Source organism: Thamnophis sirtalis, unplaced genomic scaffold, assembly GCF_051295495.1.
Source record: "Thamnophis sirtalis isolate CommonGarterSnake01/CBP01778 unplaced genomic scaffold, rThaSir2_p1.2 scaffold_1, whole genome shotgun sequence".
NCBI lineage: Eukaryota > Metazoa > Chordata > Lepidosauria > Squamata > Natricidae > Thamnophis > Thamnophis sirtalis.
In genome coordinates, this window is record NW_028261381.1 from 61,911,552 (window position 1) to 61,933,630 (window position 22,079).

At 44.7% G+C, this 22,079-nt stretch overlaps 2 protein-coding genes across 2 annotated transcripts in view; one reads left to right on the plus strand and one right to left on the minus strand.

Annotated features, from left to right (window-relative positions):
* Positions 1-12,494, minus strand: part of LOC106540316 (tubulin alpha-4A chain) — a 50,552-nt gene extending 38,058 nt beyond the window's left edge. Inside the window, exon 1 of the mRNA XM_087713261.1 lies at positions 12,477-12,494. The gene's annotated coding sequence lies outside the window, so the exon portion shown is untranslated. The remainder of the gene's footprint in view (positions 1-12,476) is intronic.
* A 4,563-nt stretch (positions 12,495-17,057) lies between these two features.
* On the plus strand, positions 17,058-21,474 carry LOC106545766 (tubulin alpha-1D chain). The gene is made up of 4 exons (XM_014062423.2): positions 17,058-17,164; positions 19,221-19,443; positions 20,032-20,180; positions 20,382-21,474. The coding sequence occupies exons 1-4, from the start codon at positions 17,162-17,164 to the stop codon at positions 21,363-21,365; spliced, it is 1,359 nt and encodes a 452-aa protein (XP_013917898.2). The 5' UTR covers positions 17,058-17,161; the 3' UTR covers positions 21,366-21,474.
* Positions 21,475-22,079: the final 605 nt, after the last annotated feature.

The window sequence follows — 22,079 nt, forward strand, 5'->3', positions numbered from 1 at the left end:
GGAGGCCCAAACCATTGTGATGCACAAGGGTGCATTCAAATGCAACCGCCTGCAATTAGGTGTTAGTATCGCCCCCGGACTGTTCCAAAGCATCATGGAATGACTTTTGCTGGAGATTCCAGAAGTTGTCCCCTATTTCGACGACATCTTGATATCAGCCGCAAATGAAGCACAACTTTTAAAACGTGTACGAACAGTTTTGGCTAGAATCAGAGACAAGGGCCTCCTCCTCAAAAAAGAAAAATGTAAAATCAATGTACCAAAAGTCAAATTCCTAGGGTACATGATCGATGGGTCTGGGATCCACCCAACATCACAAAAAATTAAAGCCGTTAAGGAAGCCCCCACACCTCACAATCAGAATGAACTACAGGCGTTCCTCGGACTCCTTAATTTCTACAGCATCTTTCTCAAACAGAAAACGACAGTTGTTGAACTACTACATCGTCTCCTAGCCAAGAACGCGAAATAGTCCTGGGGCAAAACTGAGGCTACCGCATTCGCCGCTGTAAAAACAATTTTATCAGCAGACTCGTTCCTAGTACAATACAGCCAGACCCTGCCTTTGGTGTTGACCTGTAACGCTTTCCCCTTTGGTGTCGGCACAGTCCTTAGCCATCGCATGTCCAATGGTGCCGAAGCCCCCATTGCATTTTACTCCAGGACATTATCCACCGCAGAGCGGAACTACAGCCAACTGGACCATGAGGCTTTGGTTGCAGTAGCCAGAGTAAAGAGATTCCACGAGTATCTCTATGGCTGGGATTTCGAACTGGTCACAGACCACAAGTCTTTGTTAGGGTTGCTGGCTAGGGATCGCCCCATCCCAGTATCACTATTTCCCCGGATGACCAGATGGACAATATTTCTAGCAGCCTATTCCTATCGCCTCATCCACTGACCGGGCACCACATTAGGGCACACAGATGCTTTGAGCCCCTGCCCATTGCCTGAAGTTCTCGCTGACCTCACCCCCTAGACGTTGGTCCTCCTCATTGACTGCCTGGAAACCGGATCCGTCTCATCAAGTGACGTTGCACGCCACTCTGCAAAGGACCCCATAATAAAGCAAATTTTGAACTGGGTGTGGAGGGGGTGGCCCAAGGGGCCTGTTGGGGCTGAATTCAAAATGTACTTTTCCAAGCAGGATGAATTGTCGGTTATTAACGGTTGTTTGTTGTGGAGGGACAGGGTAGTCATTCCCAAACAATTGCGCACAGTAGTCCTTGAAGCACTGCACGTAGGGCATCCTGGGATTGTTAGAATGAAGTCTCTAGCAAGGAGTTATGTTTGGTGGCCTAACATGGACAGGGACATACAAGAATGGGTGGCTACATGCACGCCCTGTCAGGAGTCCAGACCGGCTCCCCTGGAAGTGCCCGCCAAGGAATGAGAGCACCCACAAGCACCATGGTCCAGAATACACATAGACTTTGCTGGACCAGTCCATGGCCAAGCCTTGTTCATAGTTGTGGACACATATTCAAAATGGTTAGAAGTAGTCCTGATGAATTCCAGGACTAGTCATTAAGGTACTACGGAGACTATTCTCCACGCACGGCCTCCCGATGTACTAGTCTCTGACAACAGGCCCAATTCACGGCCATGCCATTCAAAACATTCTTAGCAGCTCAGGGAGTCAGACATGCCCTGGTTGCGCCATTCCATCCGGCCTCCAATGGCCAGGCAGAACGAATGGTAAGATCTACAAAGGAAGCCCTTAATAGGATGGGCCCAGGCGATTGGCAAACACGAATTGATGACTACTTACTCATTCAACACATCACACCCAGTGCTACCATTGGAAGAAGCCCCGCTGAACTCCTCATGGGCTGCTGCCTAAGGTCTCACTTAGACCAGCTACACCCAAATTATCCCACCTCAACACCCCCTGACTCCACAAGCAAAGTCAGGTCTTTCACCATAGGAGACTCGGTATATGCACACAACTATAAAGGGGGAACGTTATGGATTCCCGCAACTATAATTGGAATTACCGGTCCTCGGTCGTACACAGTAAAACTTGAGGATGGTAGAAATTGGAGAAGGCATATAGACCAACCCCATAGCCATGTGTCTAACTCTGCGCTTAGACAACCAAATATAACTCCTGCACAAACCGAAAGAAGCTACACAAAAAATAACAGTTCCTCCAAACCCAAGGAAAGCCCGAGAATATCGGATGACTTATCTGACTTCGATGCAGGCCCACAGCGAGCTCCGAGCAAGTCAATGCCAGAAGCTCCAGTCCCGGCCTCTGAAAAGTTCCAGGAAGTTCCACCAGGTGGGTCTGCAGGAGCAACAGGTCCATCCGACTTGTGCGAAGGAAACACCAAGACTGATTTGCGAAGGTCAGGCAGAGCTACGCAAAAGCCCACCTACCTGCGTGATTACGTCACTAGTTAGATTGTTCCATCCTAGAGGGGAGGGGTGTTACATATCCCCCCCTCCGCTGACAGACTGAAAGAGGTTTCCACCAAGGTCCTCTGTTCTGGCGGGAACAGAGGTTGAATCTCATTGGTTAAGAGGTCTGACAGATCCCTTTAAAAGGGGATGCTGCCCGACCATTCCTCAGCCGGATGTTTACTTGACTTGCAATAAAGAGATGTTGTTTACTGAAGCCTTTGGTGCCTCCTTTACCCGATCTAACAAACGGGCCAACAGGAAGTTCGGGAGGCTTTTCTGAAGCCTGGAGAGGACAAAAAATGGGTCCAATGAGCTAACCGGAAGTTTAGAAACAATCCATTTCTGGCTTGCAGAGGGCCTCCAGGGTACCAGGGGAGGCTGTTTTCACCCTCCCCAGGCATCAGGAAAGCCTCCGGAGCCTGCAGAGGGTGAAAAACGGGCCAACGGGCCAACAGGAAGTTCGGGAGGCTTTCCTGAAGCCTGGGGAGGACAAAAAACGGGTCCAATGAGCCAACCGGAGCTGCTGAATGTGTTAGCTGGATTGGCGGTTGATTTCCCCAGGCTTATGATCCTGGGGGATTTCAATCTGCCTTCCATTGGCGAGACATCTGAGTCAGCTCGGGAGTTCATGGCTTCCATGACGGCTATGGAGGTAACTCAGTTAATTCAAGACCCCACCCATAATGGGGGACACACGCTCAACCTGATTTTTGTCTCTGGGCAGTGGATGAATGATCCGTGACCCGTCAAAACCGCGTTCCACAAAAGCGCGGTCGACGAAATCGCGTATGTGACGTCATCACAACGCGACGAAAAAGATCGAAAAATTGAAATAAAAATTAAATTACAGCAAGCCGATTCACATAAAGGTAAGGGTTAGGTTAAGGGTTAGGGTTAGGGTTAGGTTAAGGGTTAGGGTTAGGTTTAGAGCGTTAGCGTTACGTTTAGCGTTAGGTTAAGGGTTAGCGTTAGGTTTTTCGTTACGTTAGCGGTTAGGTTTAGGGTTAGGTTTAGGGTTAGGTTAAGGGTTAGGTTTAGGGTTAGGTTTAGGGTTAGGTTTAGGGTTAGGTTTGGGGGGGTTAGGGTAAGGTTTTCGCTTTATTTTTACATTTTTCGATCTTTTCCGTCGCACTGTCATGATGTCACATACGCGCTTTCGTCGACCGCGATTTTGTCATCCGCGATTTTGTGGTGGAACCTGAATGATCTAGATTTAGGGGATATTTCTATCCAACCCTTGTCATGGTCGGATCATTTCCTCATCAGGCTTGACTTCCATACTGCTACACCTCACTGCAGGGAGGCGGAACCGACTAGATGGTTCCGCCCCAGCCGCCTGACGGACCCTGAAAGGTTCCTGATGGAGCTTGGGACTTTTCCTGAATCCCTTGCTCACAACTCGACCGAAGCCCTAGTGGAAGCTTGGGATAGGGCGACCACTGGGGCTTTGGATCGTATTGTTCCTTTGCGGCCTCTGACCTGGTGTCGATCCTGGGTAGCTCCCTGGTTTACAGAGGAGCTCCGGGAGATGAAAGGCCAGAAAAGACACCTAGAGAGTGGTTGGAGGGCCAGCCGGTCCGAATCTGATCGAACACTAGTAAGTATTCATATTAAATCCTACTTAGTGGTGATAAAAGTGGCAAAACAGCAACATTTTTCCTCTCTTATCGCATTCGCAGATAACTGCCCAGCCGCCCTATTTAGGGTGACCCGCTCCTTACTTAACCAAGGAGCTGGGAAAGACCCCTTGCAGGGTAGGGCTGAAGAATTTGTTCAGTATGTGCAGGATAAAATTGGTCAGATCCAGACAGGCTTGGACTCTGACTGGGTAGATTCGGGCGAGTCGACCGGGATGAATCTTGTGGAGACCATCTGGGATGAGTTTGATCCTGTAACCCCCGAGGGCATGGACAGGATTATGGGGAGACTCAGTGCTGCAACTTGTGTGTTGGACCCGTGTCCCTCTTGGTTAGTCTCGGCTTCCCGGGAGGTGACACAAGGCTGGCTCCAGGCAATTACCAACGCTTCGTTGAGAGAGGGGTTATTTCCCACCGCCTTGAAGGAGGCGGTGGTCAGGCCCCTCCTTAAGAAGCCTTCCCTGGACCCAGCTTCTTTAGCCAACTATCGCCCAGTCTCCAATCTTCGCTTTGTAGTGAAGGTTGTTGAGAATGAGGTAGCACGTCAGCTTCCCCAGTCCCTGGATGAAGCTGTCTACCTGGATCCATTTCAGTTGGGTTTCAGGCCCGGATACAGCACGGAGACGGCATTGGTCGCGTTGGTCGATGATCTCTGGCAGGCCTGGAACAGGGGCTGCTCCTCTGTCCTGATCCTATTAGACCTCTCAGCGGCTTTTGATACCATCGACCATGGTATTCTACTGCAACAACTCGAGGGGTTGGGAGTGGGGGCACCATTTTACGGTGGTTCTCCACCTACCTGTCGGATTGGTTGCAGTTTGGGTTGACTGGAGGGCAGGGATCGACCCCGAGGCACATCACTTGTGGGGTGCCCCAGAGGTCGGTTCTCTCACCCCTCCTGTTCAACATATATATGAAACCACTGGGTGAGATCATCCGTGGTTTTGGGGTACAGTATCATCAATATGCTGATGATACCCAACTTTTCATCTCTACCCCAAACCACCCAAACGATGCCCTCGACGTGATGTCCCGATGCCTGGAGGCTGTGCGGATTTGGATGGGGAGGAACAGGCTCAAGCTCAATCCCTCCAAAACGGAGTGGCTGTGGTTTCCATCATCCAGATTTGTGCATCTCTTTTCATCTTTGATGATAGGGGGAGAAATTTTAGCCCCCTCAGAGAGGGCCTGCAATCTGGGCGTCCTCCTGGATATGTGGCTTAGTTTAGAAGAACACCTGATGGCCGTGACCAGGGGGGCCTTTTACCAGGTTCGCCTGGTATGTCAGTTGCGCCCCTTCCTGGATTGGGATGCTCTGTGCACAGTCACTCATACCCTCATCCTTTCTTGCCTGGACTACTGTAACGCTCTCTACATGGGGCTGCCCTTGAAGAGCACCTGGAAGCTTCAACTGGTCCAGAATGCGGCTGCGTGGGTTATCATGGGGGCACCTTGGTGCTCCCATGTTACACCCCTTTTAGGCGGCATGCACTGGTTGCCGGTTGTCTTCCGGGTGCGATTCAAGGTACTAATTATGACCTTTAAAGTGCTCCATGGTTTAGGCCCAGGGTACCTGAGAGACCACCTACTTCCACCGGTAGCCTCCCATCGTCCAGTGCGATCCCACAGAGTTGGCCTCCTCAGGGTGTCATCGGCAGTGTCAGCTAGTGACCCCCAGGGGGAGAGCCTTCTCTGTGGGAGTGCCTGCCCTCTGGAATGAGCTGCCCCCGGAGCTTCATATAATCCCCGCCCTCCGGTCCTTCCGACGCACCCTAAAAAGTTGGCTTTTCCAGCAAGCCAGCCTGGCCTGAACAAAACAAAATAAATTATTGTTAATTGTTAATTTTAATTCATTTTTTTAAAAAAAATGTCATTGTCAATTTTAATTGGGTTTGGGATATTCTATTTAATTTTTTTAAACTTTTGTATTATGTGTTTATTTTAATGTTGTACGCCGCCCTGAGTCCTTGGGAGAAGGGCGGCATATAAATCTAATAAACCTAAACCTAGATCTAACCTAAACCAACTGGAAGTTCAGAAACAATCCATTTCTGGCTTGCAGAGGGCCTCTGGGAGCTCTGGGGAGGCCGTTTTCACACTCCCCAGGCTTCAGGAAAGCCTCCTGAAGCCTGGAGAGGGTGAAAATGACCTCCCCCGGAACTCTGGAAGGCCGAAAATCAGTTGGCCGGTGTGCGCATGCACGCTGGAGCTGACAGCTCATGTGCCAGAAAATATGGCTCCGTTTGCCACGTGTGGCATGTGTGCCATAGGTTCGCCATCAAGGGTCTAGGCTAATAGGAAACTACAAAAGCATAGTATGGATTACCATGACTCCAGCCACTTGCCTGCCCATTGCTCTCCTGGTGTTCCAGTTCCTTAACTTCCAGCATCCCACTTTTCTTTTCCTTAAAACAACAGTCAGTGTACTTAAGTGGGTGTGCCCACATAGTGTAGTGTGAGGCTGGAAGTGGCAGAATGTGGAATGGTGGCATGACATGGTTGATGTGGAGCTAATTCCTTTGTCTCATTTTAATGGCATTTAATCAAGTACCTTCTCTACCCCTGTGCTCTTTTAGCCTGGGAGCGGAATAGACATTTCCAGTCGTTTTCTTTACTTATTAACAGTGTGGCAGGTGGCCAAGGGAGTGGGAAGGGAAGGGCAATAGATTTAGTAAAGGAGAGTAAAACATAACACAGAGAGTATTGCAGTGATTGTCAAGTACTTAGTAGAGAAATGCAACTCAGCCCAAGATCTGCCTTAGGTAAAAAAGAATCTTAGGCCCCCTTCTTCCCTAAGGCAATCCGGGAACTTTAATTGGCAAAAGTTGCTGTCCAGATGAATCACCAACCCAAACCTTGATTTGCAAAACATTCCGCCCAGAGAGAGCTTTGAAAGCAAGTTAAGATCCTCTTTTCTTTGAAAGAAATGTCAAAGGGCTTTTATCTCAAGAGCGTATCCTAATACAGAAACATAGAAAACTGATGGAAAAAGACCTAGCGGTCCATCTGCCCTTTGATGTTTATTTATTTATTGAATTTATATAGCCGCTTATTTGCCCATAGCAATTCAAGGGGGCTTACAGAATATAAAAACTCAATAAAACTAATTTAAAATATCAAATAAATTAATATAGTATAATATAATAAAATCACCCCCACTCCCTGCCCCAATGACAGCAGATCACATGAGTCATTTAATGGCTCCATCCCGCTCTGGGTTCCCCAGCCCTGCTGACAGAACCAGGTCTTCAGCGCCTTCCGAAAGAGTATTAGAGTGAGGGACATTCTAATCTCTGGGGGAATTATGTTCTGGAGAGAGGGAGCCACCATGGAAAAGGCCCTTCTTCTGGGTCCTGCCAAGTGTATCTCCCTCGGGGATGGTACCTGCAACATTCCCTGCCTCTCGCTTTGATGGGTTGGATAGATGTGACCGGCAAGAGATGGTCCCTCAGATAACCTGGTCCCAAACCATGAAAGGCTTTAAAGGTGACAACCAGCACCTTGAATTGCACCCGGAAGCAAATCGGAAACCAATGCAGCTCCTGCATGAGAAGTAATACATGTGGACACCATGTGGGCCGCTGCATTTTGCACCAACTGGAGCTTCTGGATGCTCCTCAAGGGCAGCCCGCATTGCAATAGTCCAGACGGGAAGTGAGTACGGCATGAGTGACTGTGAGTAGGGATTGTTGATCCAGGAAAGGGCGTAACTGGTGCACAACTCGCAGTTGTGCAAAGGCCCTCCTGGCCACGACCGCCACTTTCTCTTCAAGGAGGAGTTGTGAGTCCAGGAGAACCTCCAGATTACACACAGGGTCTGTTTAGGGTAGTGCCACCCCATCCAAGACCAAAGATGGCAATTCTCCCTGAGCCAATGAACCCCAAACCCAGATGGGTTAGTCAGATGTTAAATTGTTAGATGATGGGCATGTGTTTATCCCAAGCATGTTTAAACTTGTTTAATGATGACTGACTGACCCACTAACTGGACTTCCCTCCTGATTTATCAAACTCCTTTGCTGCCAGTTCGAGGTGACTCTGAACAGCTTACAGCAAGATAAAGCATGCAGAAATTTGATCCTTATAAATATAAAAGCAGATTAAATTAAGGAAATTAAAATAAGCAACCCCCCCCCCCATACCCGGGGTTTGAAGGAGCGGTGGGGGTGCCTTCTCTGTTAGTACACCAGCCACCTCCTTGTGGTGTCTATATGGTTTAGTGGAGAGAGGGACAAATCCCACTATTATGTAAACACTTTGTCCACAATCCACCCATAGAGTTGCAGAAGAAACAGTTCTGTTTATGAGAAGGCAGCTTTGGAGAACTAAAATCTTGGGCGGGCAGGCAGCCAAGTAAAAAGGGAGAGAGTTTTAGGAGGAAATGATTGGTTGATGCAAGAATTTCGTCTCATTAACTAGCATTGCCTTTACTCACCCCTGGAACTGCAGAAATAATGAAACTGTGGAGGAAAACCAACGAATCATGAACAGTCTAGTAGCAAAAGGAAATTTAGATTGTGCAGAAGTCAGCAGAGAAAAAGGAGTTCATTTGCTTTGGTTGCTCAGAAATAGAGAAATAGAAAGTGTTTTTAAAATGGAGTTCATTCAATACCACAGTCACACCAAGTGCAGAGAAATGCCAAGCAGTAACCATTCCAGAAAAATCCATACCAGATTTTGCACTAGATCAAGTAATAGGTGGGAGGAAAAAATAGCTGGAAATTGGTTGGTCTGTGTTGTTCTGTAAACTGCAGGATTAAATTGAGTTTGCAAAAGCCACTCATTTTCAAAATTGCTAGGAGAGATAAAGCATATGTGCAAACAACCAATTCTACTTTGTTCTGTTGAAAGAAATGTCCTTCTGAGTTCGGCTCCAAGTGGGGAAAAAGACACTGGAGACACGGAGGCTGCTCGGAAAGATGGTTTATTGGTGGACAGGACCACATGGCTTGAGTCCTGAACAGAAAAGGTGATCACATGCTTCAGTGTTGGTGGAGAAAAAGGGAAGGAAGGACTGAGATGCTGAGTCCCTGGTTTTATGCCCTCTCTGGCCTTTGATCTTGAGCTTGTCTGATTGGTTGTCAGACACCCATGGGGCCATGCAGGGGCAACTCTCTAGGCTGCGTTTTGAATCCAGGTTTGGTTGAGTTCTCAGATGCCATGTGGTGAGTTGGGTAAAGTGCCAATATTATCATGCCTTAATCCCATCACCCTGGAGCTGATGGAGAGAATTCTTTATTATGTAAAGATAAAGTGACCAGAAGTCCTGCTTTCGGCAGGACAGTCCCTCTTTTGAACAATTTGTCCCACGTCCCGGTTTTTTTTTTTAAAAAGTCCCGATTTTTTTTAAGTTACAAAAAAGCCTCCAGCCGCTGAGGCTCTCCTAGCAACTGGGAGCATATATTCTTCTTCAAGCCGAGCGCATTCCCGCCCACGTGTCCCTGGGAGCTGTTGCCAATGACTGAGGGAGGAGAAGACTTTACTCCATGGGGACTGGCTTGGCCTTCTTAATGGCCCATTGACAAAAGGGGGGAGGGAGGCAGGAAGCTGCAGGAAATTTCTCTTTAAAACGTTTCTCCTTTTCACATCCAGGGAAATATAATATTCTGCCTTTTCAATATTTCCTAGGATATTTCATTTTTCTGGGAGAGGGCTGGGTGATAACTTTCCACAGTTCAATAAGGTGCAATTAGGCAAGCCATGGTTTAGCTAAATGTGCAAACCTATTTTTGTGTGTGTTTGGAAGTAGGAAAGGTTTTTTTTTGCCTGGTCAGAATCTCTTTGAAATTATAAATTTTGATAGATCACAATTTAACTTTTGCTCACTATTGGAATAAAATCATTAAATCGTCACACTATTCTACACTACCCTACAAATGCTAATATGGGCTGCTAGCCCAAAATATGTTGGGAAGCAAAAATAAATAAAATCCAACTGGTGTTTGTTAAACTTAGCCTATTTTCCTTGGTTGTGTCATGAGATCAAAATGTAATTCTCGACTTTTTGCTAAATCATGGTTTCCCTGCCTCTCGAGTACAGTTCCTGTGCTTTTGAAAACTATCCAGCACACAGGAATTCATCCAAAACATTTTTATTCTGGCTGTCCATAGTACATTGTAGTTGTTGAACTAAACATAGCTGTGTGTTTAGCTGGCCACGCTGGGTGAAGCTGCCTGTTTGGCAACCTGTCAAGCGAGCAATTTCGGCTAATGAGGTGAAGATGGAATGCATTTTACCTGCATTTCATCTTTTGCAATTAAAGACGTAGCAGCAAGCAAATAAAAGAAGGCAGGGAGAGGGCCCGATCCAAAGAAACACAAAGAAGAAATAGCAACAAGGTGGGAAAAAAATCTGGCAGAATGCAGATGTTCAGGTACTGCTCAATTTATGGCCACAGTTGAGCCCCAAATTTCCAGTGTCAAGCAATTTTGCCCCATTTTGCGACCCTTCTTGTCACAGTTGTTAAATGAATCAGTGCAGTTGTTAAGTTGGTGGCGTGGTCGTTAAGTGAATCTGGCTTCCTCAGTGACTTTGCTTCTTAGAGGATCACAAAAGTTGATTACATGCCCCCAGGACTACAACCGTCATAAATATGAATCAGTTGCCAAGAGGCTGAATTTTGATCACATGACTATGGGGATGCTGCAATGGTCATGTGTGAAAAATGGTCATAAGTCACTTTTGTCAGAGCTGTTGTAACTTTGGATGGTCACTAAATGAACTCATTTTACCCACCTCAAAAGGATGAGTCAATCTTAAGCCTAGTGAGATTCGAACTGCCAAATTGCAGTCAGCCGGCAGTCAGCAGAAGTAGCCTGCAGTACTGCATTCTAACCATCGTGCCACCGCAGCTCATACCATGTTCTTCCTTGTCAAAGGGGTGTGTGCCAATGCCAGCCCTCTAGTCCAGTGTTTCTCAGCCTTAGTAACTTTAAGATGTATAAACTTGAACTGTGGGAAATGCTGACTGAAGAATTCTGGAATTTGAAGTCCACACATCTTAAAGTTGCCAAGATTGAGAAACAATGTGGTAGTAAGTAAATTTTCCTCAACAAAAGAGTTTGATGATTTCAAGGTTCTGAAGCTGACAATTCCTCATACATGCAGTAATATAAATTAACACCAGAGGACACTGCTAAGTTAAAATTCCTCAGCTTAACACTGGAGCATTGAATTGCAAAAAAGCAGTATAGAACTGCAGCCTGGCTAGGTTATTGTAACACACACACGTGCACACACACACACACTTCAACAAAAAGTGTTGATTACCTTAAACCATTGATCCTCCTCAATCTTAGTAAAACAATAATTGGCAACAGAAGCAGATCATGAGCTAGTTGCTAGCAAATTCCCATCACACAACACAACCTGACACATTTTATTGTTATACAGATCAAACAGTCACTTACTCACAAGTTATACAATACAATACAATACAATACAATACAATACAATACAATACAATAGCAGAGTTGGAAGGGACCTTGGAGGTCTTCTAGTCCAACTCCCTGCCGAGGCAGGAAGCCCTATATCCTTTCATTCAAATGGCTATCCAACATCTTAAAGACTTCCAGTGTTGGGGCACTCACAACTTCTGGAGGCAAACTGTTCCACTGATTAATTATTCTGTCAGGAAATTTCTCCTCAGTTCTAAGTTGCTTCTCTCCTTGATTAGTTTCCACCCATTGCTTCTTGTTCTACACTCAGGTGCTTTGGAGAATAGTTTGACTCCCTCTTCTTTGTGGCAACCCCTGAGATATTGGAACATTGCTATCATGTCTCCCCTGGTTCTTCTTTTCGTTAAACTAGACATACCCAATTCCTGCAACTGTTCTTCATGTGTTATAGTCCCCAGTCCCCTAATCATCTTTGTTGCTCTTCTCTGCACTCTTTCTAGAGTCTTCACATCTTTTCTACACCGTGGCGACCAAAACTGAATGTAGTATTCCAAGTGTGGCCTTACCAAAGCCTTATAAAATGGTATTAACACTTCACATGATCTTGATTCTATCCCTCTGTTTATGTAGCCTAGAACTGTGTTGGCTTTTTTCTGCAAGCATAACAGCAGGCAGAGAGACCGTGATCTTGCCATTCAATTCCTCCTGCTCTAGTGCTGCACAATATATTCTTGCAAATGGAACTAGGATTATAATGTATGTGCCCTAATAGAAAGAAAAGTCGACTTTCTCTGATCACGTTTCAAGAACAGGGTATATATACTTGCTTTGCTGAAGGCTCTAGGGTTGGGGCTTCTGCTTCTTGGCTTGACAGAAAACTTCAGGGGGGATCCGTTACAATCCAAAGAACGAAAGGTGCTGGATGGAAGCTATAGTTAAGCCCATAGGAATCACTGTTGATAGGAATCACTCACCGGCTTCTCCAAATTAAAACTTGCTGGAATCATTAAGTTAAAAGCAGAAAGAAGCACTTACCCCTTTTGAACAGCTGCTGTTTGTACTGTTTGTACCCCTTTTGAAGAGCTCCTGTTTGCAAACAGGCCTCTGTGGTTCTTTCGAAGCAGCTCTGTGTTGAGACTTGTCTGTTGCCTTGGAAACAAAGCCAGACATTGCCTCCTTGGCTTCATACCATGGGTGGGCAATGCTGGCGCTTGCTCCTCCTGAGTCCCAGAGACAAAAGTCTTAACAAGTCCAGACAAGCCCTATCAATATGAGCTCTGTTGTGGAGTTGACGCACCCAACAAGCAGCAGATGAAACGTAAATGGCTTGTGTGCATGTGCACACAAGGAGAAAGCCAGGCAGAAAATAGAATGCAGGACCCACTCCTGGCTTAACCCATTCCTCTCATCAATCTGATGCTTGATGACATGGGGGAGACCAGCAAGGGGATAAAGGGCAGAGCTATGTCAGTTTTAAATATTCCTGATGAATACATACAGATTCATGGTATTTATAGCTTTCTTTTTAATTTTAATGGGGTGATAACCCGGCGTTGCCTGGGTATTTATTTATAGGGGGGAAATGTCCGGACCAAATTTAATTTCTAATGTTGGATTTTCCCCCTTACCAGAGGGAGTACTGTGATGCCGTTACCATGGCAACTCTGCTGTGCTGTACAGTAGAAGCCATTTTAAGGCACAACAGGCTGTATCTTAACAGAACACACACACCAAGGGGTGTTAAGGGTGTCTTTCCCCCACAGTATTTTTTTCCAGAGAGCAAGTCATCTGTGTACCAGTTTTGTTTGAAATTGCTTGAGGCGTTCCAGAGTTATGCTGGAACACAGACACACAAACCTACATCTTTATATAGACTAGACACATGATATATTGTTCCGGAAATATTTCCTTATCAAATAATTCCTCATTTTTTGCTTTCAACAATGTGCTTGAAAGGTTCTTAAAAGATCAGGAAGTTATCCAGAGATGTAGTGTGGGAAGTTATCATCCAGCCCTCTCCCAGAAAAATGAAATATCCTAGGAAATATTGAAAAGGCAGAATATTCCTCTGGATGTGAAAAGAAAGAAACATGTTTTAAAAGACAGAATAGTTGCCTGTAGCTTCCTGCCCATCCCCACTGTTAATGGGCCATTAAGACGGCCAGGCTAGTCCACTTTACATACTAAAGACTTCACCAGCAGCTACAGGAAAGCATGATAATATTGGCCCTTTACTCAACTGACCACATGGCATCTGAGAACTCATCCATACCTGGATTCAAAACACAGCTTAGAGAGTAGCCCCTGCATAGCCCCATGGGAGTCTGACAACCAATCAGAATACATTCCTTACACAGGAACAGGAAACAGAGAGGTGGGACTAAACAAGTTATAAAAAGCCTAGCAAGCCCCTCCCTCGGCCCTTCCCTTCTTCTCCACCAACATTGAAGCATGTGATCACCTTTTCTGTTCAGGGCTCAAGCCATGTGGCCCTGTCCAACAATAAACCATCTTTCCAAGCAGCCTCCATGTCTCCAGTGTCTTTTTCCCCACTTGGAGCTGAACCCAGAAAGACATTTCTTTCATCAGTAGCTTTCTTGAAAGTGGCCAGTTTTGAATGGTATAGCACAGCCAAACATCAGTAGTTGACCACATAAATATTTTATGACATTTTGTATGATGTCAAAATGTTTTATGATAATTTTTATGCCTTAAAATTTGCCAAATTTTAATTCCATGGGAGTCATGGGTCCCATTGGATTCATTTTGTAAGGTGGCCCATTTTGACATATCTTGGCTAAAATCTTTTTCCCCCAGGATACATTCTTTCACCCAGACAAAGATTGCAGGCACAAGAGTTTCAGTACTACGTAGAGATTTTTCTTTTAGTGTTTCAGTGGTTAAACATTAGACAATATAAATCATGCATAGTGGGATTCATTTGAATGCAGTGGCAGTAAGCTGTTTTTAAAATTACTGCTCCTATAATAGAATAACAGATTGGAAGGGACCTTGGAGGTCTTCTGGCCCAACCCCCTGTTCAAGCAAGTGTGGGAAGACACCCCTCCCTCTTCCTAGAGAATAAAATATTTTGGGGAATATTAAAAGAGGCAGAATATTCTATTTCTCCAAAGGAGAAATGGAGAAATGTGCTCTTAAAGGCAGAAAGCAGTCCCGGTCCTCCTGCTATAGGAAAACTGAAGCTGCCTCAAGCAGAGCCCTGAAGTCTTTAGAGGCAGATATTTTGCGCCCATTAAGAAATCCAGGCCAGCTTATTCTTAAACAAAATGCCTTCAGCCCAGCTCCCCCAGAAGGCTGGAGCTGATGGGGTTAAGAATTTGTATCCCCCTTCCAAATTCCAAGGACAGGATATGACCTTTAGGACATAATAAGATTAAATCACCACCATTTAAATAGTAAAAGACACAAGTCTCACTACATTTCACAACCCCCTGAACCATCTCAATCACCAAATCCCAGAACTCTATAAAAACCCATCCACTCACTCAGCTATTTTGTCAGCCACCCCAGAAACATGCGGCTGTTTCTGGAAACCAAATAAAGACCTTCTTTCCAACCAGCCAGCCTCCATTTTATTTCCAGGGTCTTTCTCACAGTTTGGAATCAGACTGGATTTTTCTTCCTACACAGAAAACCCTACACCATTTCAGACAAATGGTTATCCAACATCTTCTTTAAAACTTCCAGTGTTGGAGCACCCACAACGTCTTGAGGCAAGTTGTTCCATTGATTAACTGTTCTAAGTGTTGGAAAATTTCTCCTTAATTTTAGGTTGCTTCTCTCCTTGATTAGTTTCCATCCATTGCTTCTTGTCCAGCCCTTAGTATAAGGAGGGAATGACTAAACTCACCCAAGCCTTCTGTCCACTCAGAATTACACTATCCTACCTCTTGTTTTCTTCATATCCCAAACTACAGGTTGCCCACATCACAATTACCAACATTACCAAAACAAATAAAAAACTGGAAAGAATTAGAAACAAAGACTCCATTTGTTATTCCAGATGAGGAGTTTCATATGCCACCCTAGTCTACAAATAGTTTTGACAATATCTTCAGACTCACTTGGTTCTCACTCTCATAGGCTGGGTCCATACAAACATTAAACCATAACACGGCTTGTTTGGTTTGGGCTTGATGTGTTGTGTGAACACAATCATGGTAGTTTGTAAATCCTTGGCTTAGCATACTGTGGAAAAATAACCGGTGATAAATTTACAAAGGAGTTATAAATAAACCCACAGTAATCTTCACTTACATAAACAACATAAGGAGGTGAAGATGTTCATCAAAGTGAGGATCCCCCTCTCCTCTTCCTTATGTATATTTGAATTGATAAGTTGAAATGAACCATTGTTCTCATTTTAAACAATACTTATGGGACTCTGCATTTCATGGACATCATTTAGACAGGACTAAAGAGCTATTGCAGAGCTGTAGGCTGATTTTGTCAGGAAACATATCTTGTCTCTTCAGTAAGCCTCACAGGACAGAAGAGACCTATGCTACATTTCCCACAAAGTAGATACTACTGTATTATCTCTTTTAGCCGCAATCAGGCTGAGAAGTGGGAGAAGTGTATTACTATTCTATATTTTCTGCTGAGGCAGATTTGCTTTCCTTGTGGCATAATTTCCATGCTCTGAACCACATACACTATCCCAGGGGTTTCAGGCTGAGGAAACTGTTCATTGAAAAAAAACCAACAACCCCAGAATCTTGGACCAAAAGGCAAACCTCTAGCAGCTGCAATTTGATGTCTTGAAGTGAACTTTTTTTTTTCTTGCATTCTAAATGTCATTAGTGTCTTGCAGAACCTCATTGCATTCTCATGGCATCCTGGGCTCTGTTGCACACTTTTGAAAAACCTAGCAGCCTATTTTTTTATTTATTTATATCCTGCCTTTATGATTTTTACAAATAACTCAAGGCAGGGAACATATAACCAAACCCCTTTCCTCATATGTTCCCCACAGCAACAGCTTTCTGAGGCGAGTTGGGAGTGACTGGCCCAAGGTCACCCAGCCAGCTTTCCTGCTAAGGCAGGACTTGAACTCATGGCCTCCCGCTTTCTACCCTGGTGCCTTAATCTCTAGATCAAACTGTCTATCTAGCTAGTATAAGAGGTACCATAATTATTTACTTTTGCTTATTTATTTTAGTAGGCTTATATATGCTGCCCTAGACATGCTCTCCAGACTAAAACGCAACAGCATAAATATAATGTTACAATAAAATAGTATAGTCATTAACATCCCATGTTCTGAAGAGCAACCAGGGAAATTAAATAAATAAGACAATTAAACCAAAATACAGTGCTCAATATGATGTTTAGAAGCCACTAAGTTCATTCAGCCTTGCTTTGGCCAGGCATCTTGACTGAACAACATAATGAGCATTTTCTGTGGCAGGAATATTGTTTGTGCTCCCTCTCCAACACATGTACACAATCTGGGTTAGTTGTAACAGAATTGTTAGTTGTAACCAAGGCTTAGCTTTGCTTTCATTACTGATTACTTGTTGAGCTGGGCTGTAACTCAGTAACCATTCTGAAAAAAGCTAACCTGAAGCCGTTTCTAACAACAAAGCTTTATTTTTTCTGCTGGCAATGCTATAAAAGCGAGCCTTGCAAAGGGCAGCGTAATTCCCATCCTTCGTCCTCTGGGCTCTTCACTTGCCAGGTCAAAGAAGTTTTGCAAGATGGTGAGTCTTACTTGGACTGCTAAGCTTCCCTGGAGATAGAAGGGATCTTTGATTTATTTTTTTGTAGTTTTCTAGTTGTGATCTCTCTCTCTCTCTCTCTCTCTCTCTCTCTCTCTCTCTCTCTCTCTCTCTCTCTCTCTCTCTCTCTCTCTCTCTCTCTCTCTCTCTCTCTCCGCGCGCAATATGTAATGCAAGTCTTTTCTGTGGAAATCCAGGTTTGCCCTGAAATAAATCTGAAAAAAATATAATGCATAAAAAAGAGAGAAGAATAAACATTTCATAACATCGAAGGGGAATAACTTTCACTAACTTGAGCAGATGTGGATCTAAGGTTGTCTATTCCCAGAATTCCCAGGAAGTTGCTAGAAATTTTGGGAATTTCACATATTTGAAAGATGTTCAGGATGGAGAGGTTGAAGTTGCTGGGGGTGGGGCGGGGTATTTTTCTTTTCCAGCTTATTCTATTTCTTTTTAAAATTTTGCTTAGTTTTTGTTCCAATACAGGTTATATCAACACTATATTTTTGAAAGCACTTTGGGTGACCTGTGGTTACTTAATCACAATGCCCCAAAACAGATTTTGGTAACCCACCAGGCATGTCCTCGATTCAAAGAAGAGCATTTTGGTGGGGAAACAGAGTGCTAGACTTGCAGGAGGTGGAGTCAAACCACCACCAGCCTTCAAATTCACTCATGATCTGAAACTGAATCATCATTTCAACAAGGGCTTTCTAAATACAGGGGTCATTTCCAGCTTAAGAAATATGGAATAAAACTGTTGTCTGTAACACTCCTATGTGCTAGGATTTCAGTAGCTTTACTATGCTTGGGGTTTATGTTTGTGTGTGTGAGAGTGTGTGTGTGTGTGTGTAAGAAAATGTGTTTTGAAGTTTGGTAAGGACAAACTTGAAGGATGTAAACTGAAAGGCAAGGTATAAATCTAATGCAAATAAATGTATAAGAAAATGTGCATAAAGTTACCCTTCTTGGAGAAGAAAAAGACGACAGTGAAAAATTTTAAAATATAAAGTAACATATCTAAAACCGTGATGGTGAACTTATGGCACAAGGAGCTGTATTTGCTGGAATGCCAGCCTTCAGTTCTGATGCACATCTGTGCGCCAGCCAGCTGATTTTCCACCCTTCCGGAGGGCTGGGGGGAGGCTGTTTTCAGCTTCCTCAGCCTTCAGGAAAGCCTCTGAGGCTGGGAAGGGCGAAAAATGGCCCCAATGGGCCAACCGGACGTTCGGAAATGAGGCCATTTTTGCCATCCCCAGGCTTCAGGAAAGTCTCTGAAGTCTGAGGAGGGGTCGTGCACACATGCTCATGGGGGGGGCATGCACGCATGCGCAGGTGGGTAGGGAGGATTGAATTGGTGTGGGCATGTGTGCGCAATTTTGGCACGCCATAAGAAACAGGTTCGCCATCCACTGATCCAAAAGCAGCCCCCTGGCTTCCTTCCGATGACATGTTATTTGACACACGGTACTGACTTTGCAGAGGTCTACCTGCAGACCTTGGGCAAAAATATTCCTTCAATTTTTCTGTTGGTCTAATTAATTAGCTACAGCAGAGGATAAATTAAAGGAAGATACATTTTGACCAGTTCTAGGAGGTTTAGCAAAAGGTCATTTTATCCCAGGTGGTTTTCTACCACTCCTTTGTCTGCATCTCTTGGAAACCTGAGAGAGGAGACTGTTCTGTTCTTCTAACTATAAACTTTGAACCTGTCTGAGTACAGAATATTTCCCAGATAGTGTGCCAGGACTAAACTATTGGACGGGAATAGAATGTGTGCCAGAATACCCAAGCCAAGTAGCAGGGCCAGGAAGATCTCAGGAAATGTGTAATAACCTCCCTTGCCTAGCAAATTATTATGATAACCAGTGTGCTTGGCCTACAGACTCTAGGAATGCTTCACTGCTTAGAAGATTAATCATCCATCATTTTGGGGTAGCTCACCACATTCAGCAGTTGCATCACTCTATTCTGTACTCGATTTCTGACCCCAGGGAGCTTCTACACTGATAAGGGATTTTGCTTGTTTTTTCCTCAGCGTGAATGCATTTCTATCCATGTCGGCCAGGCTGGTGTGCAGATTGGCAATGCTTGTTGGGAACTGTACTGTCTGGAGCATGGAATTCAGCCAGATGGGCAGATGCCCAGTGACAAAACTATTGGAGGGGGAGATGACTCCTTTAATACCTTCTTCAGTGAGACTGGGGCTGGGAAACATGTGCCTCGAGCTGTTTTTGTGGATCTAGAGCCTACCGTGATTGGTGAGTGGTCCCTATTAGGAGGGAAACCTGTTTCAGTCATTCTGAGGTAAATCTGTGTGATTTTGTCTGGGTACTTTTCAGAATCCACACCATTGGATTTTGTGGTATAGATATAATAAATTAAAATTAGCTATTGTATGCCCCCAAATTTCAGCACAATTTTTTTGGGGTGTGTGTGTCTTTTAATGATGCTGTAATCTCTTGCTGAGTGTTTACTGGCCGGACGCCCTTCCTGTTGCCAATGCTCATTGTGCCCAGAGAGAGAAATATCTGCCACTACTTAGGATTGAACTCACACCCTCCCGATTGTGAAGCCAGAGCTCCACCTCTAGGCCACTGCACCATTCCCCCAAATTTCTGTACAATGACAGCGGTTTATTGGATAGTTAAGAACTCCATGTCTTCTAAAAAGTTTCTCAAAGCTTCACCAGTACCATACTTCTAGCAACCATAATAAGCCTTGATCTCTCAAGGAAAGCAGCTAAAAATATTACAGATAAATAAAAAGAAGTATGCAAATTTCAGAACTCGAGAAGAGTGTTGATTAAAATGGGAATGATCTGATCTATTCTGTACCTTGAATTCTAGATGAGGTTCGGACCGGCACATACCGTCAACTCTTCCACCCAGAACAGCTGATAACTGGAAAGGAAGATGCTGCCAATAACTATGCTCGTGGTCACTATACTATTGGCAAAGAAATAATTGATTTGGTGTTGGACAGGATCCGAAAGCTGGTAATTGAAACTGATGATAAGGAAAGCTGTTGGTAGGATTGGGTTGGCTTTGTCCTCAAGAATATAGAAGGGGTCCCGGTTAATTTACAGGAGTGGAGATTATGCATGGCCAAAAGTCTTGGATATGCTTTAGGCCACTCCACCTAATTTCCTAAACCCAACTTACTGTTCCCATTTGTCTCCCCTCCCCCATTTCTCCAGGCAGACCAATGCACAGGATTGCAGGGATTTCTCATCTTTCACAGTTTTGGAGGAGGCACCGGATCAGGTTTTACTTCCTTGTTGATGGAGAGGCTCTCTGTGGATTATGGCAAGAAGTCCAAACTGGAGTTTTCCATTTACCCAGCACCACAAATATCAACAGCTGTGGTGGAGCCCTACAATTCAATCCTCACCACACATACCACTCTTGAGCACTCAGACTGTGCTTTTATGGTAGACAATGAAGCCATCTATGATATCTGCCGTAGAAACCTGGACATTGAACGCCCCACTTACACAAATCTGAATAGGCTGATTGGCCAGATTGTGTCCTCCATCACTGCCTCTCTGCGCTTTGATGGGGCTCTGAATGTAGACCTGACAGAGTTCCAGACCAATCTAGTGCCCTACCCTCGTATCCATTTCCCTCTGGCTACCTATGCTCCGGTCATCTCTGCGGAGAAGGCCTATCACGAGCAGCTTTCTGTGTCTGAGATTACCAATGCTTGCTTTGAGCCTGCTAACCAGATGGTGAAGTGTGACCCCCGCCATGGCAAATACATGGCCTGCTGCCTTTTGTATCGAGGGGATGTGGTGCCTAAGGATGTCAATGCTGCCATTGCCACCATTAAAACAAAGCGAACTATCCAGTTTGTAGACTGGTGTCCTACAGGTTTTAAAGTGGGCATCAACTACCAGCCTCCCACTGTGGTTCCTGGGGGAGACCTAGCCAAAGTTCAGCGGGCAGTGTGCATGCTGAGCAACACCACAGCCATTGCTGAGGCCTGGGCCCGCCTGGATCACAAGTTTGATCTAATGTATGCCAAGCGGGCCTTCGTGCACTGGTATGTTGGGGAAGGGATGGAAGAAGGGGAGTTCTCTGAGGCTCGTGAAGATATGGCTGCCCTGGAGAAGGATTATGAAGAGGTGGGCACAGATAGCATTGAAGGAGAAGGAGAAGAAGAGGAAGGTGATGAGTATTAACACTGAATATTAATAATACAGTATGAATACTTCATTTCTCTGTATAAGTAATTTATCAGTTGCTTTACTACTTGGGTAATCCCTTCTCAATAAAATTTTAATCATTCTATAGAGTTGCTTTTCAATTATTTTTTCCTCACTTGTTATTTAATGATTATCTGCCATGCTACAATCTGCTCCATGCACATATAATTCCTGGCATAGTTGAAATCCAACCTACATTTCCTTCATTTTGTCCTTATCCATAGCAATTTGAAGATGCATTTCATACAATTGTGGTCTAGTATTTAGGCCCATGATGGTGAACCTCTCTGCTGGCACGCACGCCATCGCCCCAGGTCAGATCTCTGTGGCATTTCTTTCCTGAGCTTCTGTTTCCCTGCAAATGATGAAACAGAAGCTCATGAAAGAAAAAGATATTACCTCTTGCTGTGCTGCCAGTGTTGGGATGCCCTGCCTCCCGCTGGCCAGCTGGTCTTCGGGTCTCTGCTGTGGTTTGGTTGGTTTGGTTTATTAGATTTACATGCCGCCCTTCTCCCAAGGACTCATGGCGGCATACAACATTAAAAGAAACACATAATACAAAAGTTAAAAAAAATTAAATAGAATATCCCAAACAAACCCAATTAGAATTAACAATAACATTTTTTAAAAAAATTCAAATTAAAATTAACAATGATCAATAATTTATTTTGTTTGGTTCAGGCCAGGCTG

Bases quoted from the DNA above. Each gene is read 5' to 3' on its own strand.
- LOC106545766 (XM_014062423.2), top strand. The intron at 19,444-20,031 runs GTGAGTGGTCCC...CTTGAATTCTAG, and splicing joins TCTAGAGCCTACCGTGATTG to ATGAGGTTCGGACCGGCACA. The intron at 20,181-20,381 runs GTAATTGAAACT...CCATTTCTCCAG, and splicing joins TGGACAGGATCCGAAAGCTG to GCAGACCAATGCACAGGATT.